The sequence below is a fragment of the Vitis riparia genome, chromosome 8 (assembly GCF_004353265.1).
Source record: "Vitis riparia cultivar Riparia Gloire de Montpellier isolate 1030 chromosome 8, EGFV_Vit.rip_1.0, whole genome shotgun sequence".
NCBI lineage: Eukaryota > Viridiplantae > Streptophyta > Magnoliopsida > Vitales > Vitaceae > Vitis > Vitis riparia.
The window spans coordinates 8,350,719-8,360,527 of record NC_048438.1 but is presented as its reverse complement, the minus strand read 5'-3'; the positions used below and the strand labels follow the sequence as shown (position 1 = coordinate 8,360,527).

General features: G+C 37.1%; 1 protein-coding gene across 1 annotated transcript; it reads right to left on the bottom strand.

The window, feature by feature from the left end:
- Positions 1-44: 44 nt before the first annotated feature.
- On the bottom strand, positions 45-9,363 carry LOC117920585 (receptor-like protein 6). The gene is made up of 4 exons (XM_034838195.1): positions 9,226-9,363; positions 8,702-8,846; positions 1,583-1,659; positions 45-1,487 (listed from the first exon to the last, which is right to left on the bottom strand). The coding sequence occupies exons 1-4, from the start codon at positions 9,361-9,363 to the stop codon at positions 45-47; spliced, it is 1,803 nt and encodes a 600-aa protein (XP_034694086.1).
- Positions 9,364-9,809: the final 446 nt, after the last annotated feature.

Below are 9,809 nucleotides of genomic sequence, written 5' to 3'. Positions count from 1 at the left end.
CTGTTGGCTCGCAGAACAAGCACACGCAAACTGCTCATGTTCTTCTACCAGCAAGGGAAGTTGTCATCTATGCGATTATTTCCAAGGTTTAAAACCTCTAGCTCTTTGCAATTGGCTACGGATTCTGGAATTGTCCCTTCTAAAAGATTGCCATTGAGATCTAGAGTCTGTAAATTACAGTTTCCAGGAAAATTCCCAGATAAAATGCTGCTAAACATGTTTCTCCGTAGATTCAGAACCGCAAGAGCCTCATTCTCAATCAAACATGAAGGTGTCCCACCACTCAAAGCATTGTTAGACAAGTCAAGAACTTGGAGGTAAGTTGCACGGCAGATGGATGCAGGAATGATTCCCGAGATGTTATTCTTCGAAACAGAGAAGAAAACAGTGAAGGACATGTAAGTACCAATATCATCCGGGATGGAAGAGAAGAAGCTGTTGTTTGAGTAATCCACATAGCTGGAAAATTGGGGCGGGGTGGGGATTCGTCCATGGAGCAGGTTGGAATGTAGGTCAAGTGTAGACAGATAAGAAGGAAGATTGGAAAATGGCTGTTGCAGATCCACCAGCAAATTATGAGAGAGATTCAAATGCATAAGGAAGCTATTGCTGATCATCCAAATCCAATTATGTATTTCCCCTTGAATTTGGTTTTGTGAAAGGTCTGAATATGTCAAAAACTTTGAGTGGTTCCTTAGATCAGGGAATCTTCTCAGGTTGCAAGAAGCCAATTTTAATGTGGTGAAATGCGGGGATTTAGAAAAGGTGGAATTGAAACCATCCACATTGATTGACAACCTGTTATGCGAAAGACAAAGAGTAGTAAGCTTCTCTAGTTTTTGAAATTTGCTTAGTTCAAGGATGCCATTGAGTTTGTTGAAAGAAAGTTCAAGGATGTGAAGACCCCGGAGATCAAAGACAGACATGGGTATTGGCCCTTGTAGATTGTTGCTACCCAAATCAAGGGCCTCCAGTACGTAAGACGCAGCTGAAAATTCATTGAGTTGACCAGAAAATTGGTTATTGCTAAGCCATATATTCTGCAGTGATGGGTGAGAAAACAGGGACAGTGGAAGACCACCATGCAGCAAATTGTGATGCAAGTCCAGATTCACAAGATTCAAAAGAACTTCCCAGTGGTGGGAAATAATCTGACCAGTAAAATAGTTACGAGAAAGGTTTATATGGGTCAGATTCTTTGAAGAACGGAAGGATGGAATTGAGCCGGTAAAGCCATTTGACGATAAGTCCAGGTAAAGCAATCGAGTAAGATTTGCTATGGAGCTGGGGATTGGTCCACTGAAATTGCGACGTGCTAGTTCTATCCAGGACAACATCTCAAGTTTACCTATAGAATCTGGCATATGCCCTGAAAATTTTGTATCCGAAAGCACCAGGGTCCGTAGAGACCCACCCTGAGGAAACTCTGGTAAAGCACCCCAAAGTAACTGATTGTTAGACAAGTCAAGAATTTGCAGGGTTGGTGCCTGAAAGATATTTTCTGGAAATGTTCCATATAATCCGCAAAAACTGAGGCTCAAGGAAGTCAAATTTGAGAAATTTGCCAAAAAAAATCAGGAACTGGAGCTGTGAAATTGTTATAATTCAGATGAATAACTGACAGGGAGCGAAGCTTCACCAGGGAAGAATCAATAGGGCCTGAAAGAAAACACCAGGACAAGCTCAGAACTCGGAGATTAGGCACAGAAGATGATGATGCCTGACACCACTCCTTCCCCTGGGCTGATATGTCTACTATTAGGAAGTATCCCAAATTCATAATTAGTACAGATTCTTTTTTTATAAAAAAAATTATATAGAATATTTTTAGGTTGATATATTATTGTAATATTAAACTTCCTTATAGAATAAGGAAGGTTGTTGGAAATATCTCTATAAATATTCTAGGTCATGAGGGGAAAAAAGTAATGAGATGGAGATGGGCCTATAGAGACTATATGAGGTGGATAGAGATGTGAGGAAGAACGGGAGGTATCCGGTGGAGTGAGAGAGCTCATAGTAAGGTATGGATACAAGGAGTGGGGAAACATGAGATGTTTCGAGAACCCAATAGTTGTATATAGTTCTGTCCTCTGTAATATTCTCTATTGTATAGTGGAATCATTCTCTCTCATCCGTGGACGTAGGCATGGTTGGCCGAACCACGTTAAAACCTCGTGTACCGTATGTGTGTTTGTTTTATCGTTGTGTTCTTAAACTAACATTGTTGGCATCAAAGCTTTCGCTGACACAACATCTACACCATTAAGATAGAGTTCTCTAAGCTCTGTCAGGTTTTGAACCAGCATTCTCAGATTTGGCTTCTCAAGTTTCAGCGTAAGATCTCCAGGGAAGTAAACATGGAGAAATCAATAGTAACCAATTTCGTCAAGCGTGAGATCTCAATTGGAATCTGCCCAAAAAACCCAGAGCTAGACAAATTCAGGTATATCAAACGGCCAAGCTTACCGAATCTAGATGGAATTTGAGAATAGTAGAAGGTGTTGTTAGCCAAATTCAAGCTCTGCAGATATTGTAGCCTGAAAATGCTACTGGAGCTATTGAATTCACTAGAAATGAATTCGCTAATAAGATCAAGAGACACAACGTGACCAGTGGCATCCCAAGTTACACCACCCCAAGAACAGCAGTCAGCGCTTCGACTCTAGGAAACTAGTTTATTAGATGCAACAACATTGAATTTGAGGGTACTCTTTAGTTGCAGCAACAACATCCTCTCATCTTCCAGGCATACCCTCTCATCACTCAGACACTCGCCAGACACCAAAGCAACATGCATAACAAAAAAGCTTGAGCATAAGGGCATGAAGAAAATCTATGAAAAGAGTAGAATTCCCATTGGAAGCAGCTTGGAGATACTGCTAAGCCGAGACATGCTTAAACATTACTTTTATGCATGGTTGTTTTCCCTATTCATGCCATTCCAAGTCGCATAACAATTTATTATTTTTTTAAGGTTGTGGAAATTTTTTATTTTTATTTCCAACTTTTCTTCTTAAAAAAACATGTGAACTACAATTTTTGTACTATTTTGATAAAATAATTTGAATCTACAAATTTTGTAGCATTCAACATTTAAGTAAATTTGATTGTATTTTATTATTGAAACATGGATAATTGACGAAATAAACTATAGAAAGAAAATGATATTAGATGAATTCAGTATCCATGCAATTTCATTCGATTAACAAAAATATCAAAATATGTATAATGATAAAATTTATTAATTTGGATTCAAGTTCAACAAGATAATTCATATCACTTTGAAATTTGGAATTCTATTGGGGTTTCCACGATCATGAAACAGACTGTAACCCAAACAACACGCCAGTCAATGGTCAAATCCCTCTATCTCTTTGGAAATGGAAGATGATGATCAAAAACCTTGGAAACCTTAACCCCTAAAGGGTATTTATAGGATTCCCCTATCAGGCATATAGTGACTTAAGCCCATGTGAGTTTTGATCACTTAATCTAAACCAAAATAGGTCATAATTGATTAATTAACCATATAGGGTCATCTAATTAATCAATTAACCTAATCTAGAAATCTTGTTCGCTATCCCCTATGCAATCTTACGTAATTACCAAAACGCCCTTATACACAAGAGTGAACCTAAAATCGATCCAACCCTCATAACTTGTGTCATTAGGGTATACAAGCTCAAAGTGGGGACCACTAAGACCTATAGGATTACCAACTCCCTCAACATCCAATTCTGATATTGATTCAGTATCCCAATATAGAGAATCAACTACACTCTATACCTTATGTAAATAACACTAAGACAAAACTCGGGTTCGAGACTTACTATCCATTACATGCAGACTTTCAATGAACTAGTGTTTTTAATCTAACAAGGTAATGCTATTACCTATCAAGATTATCTCTTCAATTCTTGAATTACATATCTCACTTATTATGTGATCAATTGACATATTTTAGCTCCAAATAGCATATGTCAAATTTCTATTAAAGGAAATGTTACGGTCATAGTCTTCTAGATCATATGTCTTTAAATTACCCAATGGGACATACTATCTCAATCCCATGAGATATCATGGTGCCTCTATTGAGAATACCTATTGTCACCAACCTTCATCAATAATGACTTAATCCATAGGAATATGTGACCACCTAAGGGTCTCACCCATAAGTCAAAGCCTCTTATTGACTTCGGCATAAACTCAACATCCTTTCAAGGTTGAAAATCCATGTAGTATAGTAGTTTGCCGAATCATGAAAATTGATATCCTTGCATCATGATTTGCCGTAGATCTTATCCAATATGTAATCATATACATTAGTACAATCACCATGGAAAACTCATTCCGACAATCAAGACAAGTCATCCTTCCAAATAGGAGCTAGTGCATTACAGTATCTACAAGATTGCTCAGATCTATGAACTGACTGTGGACAACTTATCTACTTACAAGGATCCTATGACTTGTATCTTCTATGCAACAATTAATACACCCAAGTCATGTACAATGTAAAAGATATGGGTGTGTATGCTCATATATGCAATTAAAACAAATAGGATAAAGGAAAGCTAAGAAATATGAATAAATAAAATTTATGAATGTGTTTCAATTTGTTACATCATATCATGCTTTCTAAGGCTACATCCCAACATATATCTAGGTACACTTGATGATGTTCAAAGTCTTTGAAAGTTGATTGACATGAAGTTCAAGGTCATGTAGAATAAATGTATATAAACCTTTTTAAATCTTGACCAATAAAAAAAAAACACATTATAAATCTTTAGACATGCTTGAAGCCCATGAGAAAAGGTTATTTCTCTAGCCTAACAAAAAGGTAATTGTGGACTCGCAATCTTCACATGTGTTCCCACTCAATCGGCGAGACTCGCTTTCTAATGGTGAAAAATTATTTTAAAAGGGAAAATAAAACAAGAAAGAAAACCTTAGAGCAGTGACTCCATAGTTTTGGAAAAACATGTCTTTGAAAAACCCGAGTCTAGGTCCAAGGATCAGGTTACTTATTGGGAAGGTACCTCAAAGAGGTAGTACCCCTTTAAGCCCTAAAGAGGTCTCTATTGGCTAAGTCGAGGGAAATTTGGCAATTAATCAATTGATTAAAGGTATCTAGGTAAACTAAGGTGATTTCAAAATTCTATTATCACTAGCATGCCAAATAAAATAAAATAAAAAAATCAAATCACAATCATAAAGGAGAGTTAGGGTGTGTACTTGGGCTACTTCTCAAGCGCTTTCATAAGACATCAAAGTTAGCTCAAAATATTACACAAAACATGCATTTTTATCAAAGATAATCAAGTAAGCATCAAGGTAATCAAGTATGGCATTGAACATGGGTATTGCTCATAATATTCTGCATATTCATGGATTTTGGAGAGTGGGTGATAGAGAGCATACCTGGGTAGCAAGTGTCAACACTTCTATAGAAATAAGGTTAGCTCAATAACAGGTGCAAAACCATCTCATGTATCACAAAGAGGATCAATATCAATCAAACATTAAACAAACTCCTCACTTGAATCAATATCAAAGAAGGTGTCATGGATGTTGGGCTCCCACCAAGACCCAATTTACTTTTGCATGAATTAATGCCATGAGTTCCATTGTTTGGAACTATGAAATTTATTCATGCCTATTGAAAATTGAGAACATCAAGTGAATAGTTAAAGTTAAAGAAAATAGTGAAAATGCATGTCAGAAGGAAAATTGGCAGCCAAGAGTTTGTTGAAATTTGGATTTTAATGTCTATGAACTCCTAAGGATGGGATTTTAAAGAAAACTGGAGTTATTTAATGAAAAAGATTTTGAAATCCAGATTTAAAATGTGTAAGTTCACAAGAAAGAAAAGAAGTAATAGGAGGAGGACGGTGTGCACCAAGATGGCAACTGTATGGGTGGAGCCTGGAGACGTGACTGAGACTGCCTTGCTGGTGTTGAATCCCTAACTGCATTCTGCTCTCTTTTAGCACTTTCCGGGGCTCCTTGTTGTCCAAAGTTTTGGTGATTTCCAATTCCATGTTGAGCCATTAACTCCTACATCTCGGCATTAGAGATGACGCTAATGCTTTTCGGAACTAGCTTGATTGTTGATATTCCAGTTTGACAATTCTGCATCTTATGGCTTTGAGCTGTTGGGGATCCTAGGACAGTAGTGCCAAAATGGATTTCTTTTTTGGGAGTAAACCTATAGAAACCGCAAACAATTCTTCGTTTCTACTTTCAATATTTTCTTTGAGGATGTGCCATCACCCACTTCCAATGGTTGCAACTTCACCCTCATTACCGAACAATCTGGTTACCTCAGTCCTTGTCAATGACCTTATTCAATCCCAGAAGTTCAGAGCTATTGATCTCTACCATTTTCATGCTTTTTTTCAATCATTGCTGAGGAGAAATTCTGGTTCCCCATTTGAACTCATGAATCCTGATACTTGGACCAAACCCAATGGAGGAGGTTCAGGAAGTAAATATTTTTGTTCAATAATAGCCTGTGTAGAGTCTTTAGAGATTTGGATACTCTGCCTTGGTCATTTCCTTGCCTTTGTCTATGAGACTTGAGATCTGTGCCTTTAGATCAAATTCTCGATCACGTAATTCACCTGCCTTCTCAGAATCTTGGCTTCATATTGCTTTGTTCTTCTCTTTAGTGTTCTATTTGAACACTTTCTTAAGCTCCTTTGCTTCCTCAAGAAACTGTGTGTGAAGAAGTCGAACCTGAGAACCAGTTTCAATAATCAAGTCAGCTGCCTTATCAAGATTGTGATGGATCTCATTCCTCTCCTGATGCTCTTTCAAAATTCACACTGTTTCATCCACGGATGGTTCAGTCACTCATGATTAATGCTGGAGAACCATATTTTCAGCAGTCACGCTCCAGATTTCATCACAGAACTTTGTAAGATTGGTCATAGTACATGCAAGCATCCATTGTCATGACTTCCAGTGATGGGTTGTAAGCAAGCCAAACATTGTGGAATGGTTGGTGATTGGTGGGATTAGCATCGAGGCTAAGACGTGGTCCATTTTGATTCTAGGGTAGCCTGGATGAACTCCCATTCAAGTTTGTCATATTGTCTTTGTTATATTTATATATATATATATATATATATATATATATATATATATATTGTTGGTTAAAAATAAAGTGTAAGAAGAGTTACACTTTTGAAAATAAAGTGTAAGAAGGGTTACACTTTTAATGTGTGAATTAAACACATGATTAAGTTTTGGAATGTTACAAAACTTAAGAGGTATTTACACATATGATTAAATTTTGAAATATTACAAAACTTGAAAGGTTAAGGAAGACAATGAGTCTTCTCATCTTTGTAACTTTATAAAACTTAAGAGGTTAAGTGTAAGAGAGTTACACATTTGAGATTAAATCATGTTTAATGTGTGAATTAAACATATGATTTAATTTTTGAATGTTACAAAGATGAAGTGTTTGAGGAAGACAATGGGTTTTTTCTCATCCTTGTAACCATTTTTCAACCCTAAGAGTGCTTTATATGACTTTTCTTCTTTTTGAAATCTTATGCAGAAAAGTGAAAAGGCTTGATCAATCCCAAGACTATTTCCATTAGTTCCCAAAAGATTTCTAGAAGTGGGAGGAAATAGAGTCTTTGGACAAAGTTCCAAGAACTTAACTTGTATGAGCCTTTCTTGTGTTCTTCTTCTTATTGTTCTTATTTTGTAACTTTGAGAGTTTTATTGTATCAAAGTGAGTGTTTGAGAGTGTTTCTTTTCTCCATTGTATCCATATTTTTCCTAACAGTCTTTTCCATAATATCCATTGTTCCAATATTACTGAAAGTCTTGCTTCTTTGGACTGTGCATCTGATTTTCTATTGGCTGCAGGTGATTTCTATTATGCGCTCCTTTGTCCAGCCTCTCTAAAAGCTTTTTCTAGGGTATAAGAAGTTGGAGAAATTTCACCATTAAGTTCTTGGGTGGAATCTGTTTCATTTGGTTGTTGCTTACCCTTCTCAGCAGAGTTGTCGGGTCCCTTGATTGGTTGAAGGCACACTTATGATTTCTTTAATACAACATGGGGTGCAATCTCTTCATCTGTGTATTCTTATGGAGAAGTAGGTGGAAGCCAATCAATAAAAACCTTGTAATGCCTAGAAGGAAACACATGGTAGGCAGAATGGCTCTTTAGTACGTGGACAATCACGTGCATAAGATATAGCATGCTAACCAATGATACCAAGATATTGATCCACATAGGTCTCTATAATAATGTTGTGAACTTTTCTATCACCTCTCCTCTTTGTCATTTACCATGGTTTCCAATTTCTATGAGTTTGAATTCCAAAAAATCTCAATGGACTTTCTAGGAAAAGCTGATTGGAGAGACAGCTCTTTCCAGAAGAAACTATAGTAATTCACAAGCTAGGTTTCAGAAAATCTTGAAACTCGTATTTTTTTCTTGATGAATCTCATTCAATCCTCCTGGCTGGAACTAGTTCTAAGCTTTATGGCTCCTTCAAGAATAAAAGCTTCATAAATTGAATTAGCAAAAGAATCTTCTTCGAACTCAAAATTTGCTTCCACACTCCTTATATTCAGAATCTGAATTTAGTTATACTTGGCCCATATTATTTTTCCACTATTGTCGTTTCCATAACACTTCCTTCATCATAGCCAATTACGATTTGATATGAACCTTGCAAGTACCTCAACAAAGCCCCAGTTTTTCCACTTGAGCATGGATCAATTCCACTACATATACCAAAGCATTCATCGAACACGTCTTTTAAAAGAATCGGGTACATGAAATCATTCGCATACACCCTACTATCTATCTGGGTCTGCATGCAATTGTGTAACATTCACCATTATGAACAACGGATATGCACATGGAAGCACCAGCTTCCCTTTTGAATGACCCCACATGAACCTTCGGCAAGTTGCTTTCTCGGTGCACTACAAGCTTGAAATCATAGGTATCATGTTAAGAGTGGGTCCCACATCCCCAACCTTAGTTTAGAGTTGTGAGGTACAAATCTCCAAAGCAAATTTAGGGCCATATATAATTGAATGTTGGAGAAAGCTAAATATGAAGCAAAATCTGGAGAATCGAACTTCCTGTTTGACCGATCAGAATGAGCAAAACCAATCTTTGGAAGCAACTTTGAGTCTTTACCTTCCTCTTTTGCATTCGGATAACCTAGCAACACGCTTGAATACCTTGATTACAGCGTCCATTGCAAGTGATGATGGTGCTTCTAACTTTTCTGTTCTAGAAATCCCCCATGCAGTGACCCATCTGCGTTGAGACCTTGCAAAACATGCTATCTTGGAGAATGGAATGTTCCACAGGTACATCTGTAGTAGGAATGCCCAATCTATCCAAGAGCTTTTTCAACTGCAATTGCACAATCTGCAAGGTTCCTTCTAGTTCCATATTTTTTGCAGACTTTCCAAAGCTTAATTGCAACAACCTCAAACTGGGTAATGGGCTTTGGAGAAAACAAGATCAATTAACAATCTTCTTCTTTGGTTCATCATAAGTGAAGTTAGATGCTTTCATGGTCTTCTCTACATTTTTTCTCTCCAGAATCACGGTTCTTACTATGAACATTTCAATGGTTTTCGAGAACTAGAAAAATTAGTGCTTTAGAATCTGTTATCCAAACTATTGGAATGAGATTTTGTTCAGAGCCAACTCAGAAGCAAAAGATCCAACAACTATCGGGGTGAGTTCTAGCAATTCCTGTAACAAGCACTAATTGCTCCTTCTAATGATCATCGATTACTCATAACCCCAGATT

What these genes read in the sequence shown, in the direction of transcription:
- LOC117920585 (XM_034838195.1), bottom strand. Translation starts at nt 9,363, where the DNA reads ATGTACCTGTGGAACATTCCATTCTCCAAGATAGCATGTTTTGCAAGG. An exon ending in CAATGGACGCTGTAATCAAG is followed by an intron (nt 8,847 to 9,225) that starts GTATTCAAGCGT and finishes AATTGCATGCAG; the next exon opens with ACCCAGATAGATAGTAGGGT. An exon ending in TTTGTTGAGGTACTTGCAAG is followed by an intron (nt 1,660 to 8,701) that starts GTTCATATCAAA and finishes GTTTTCTTTCAG; the next exon opens with GCCCTATTGATTCTTCCCTG.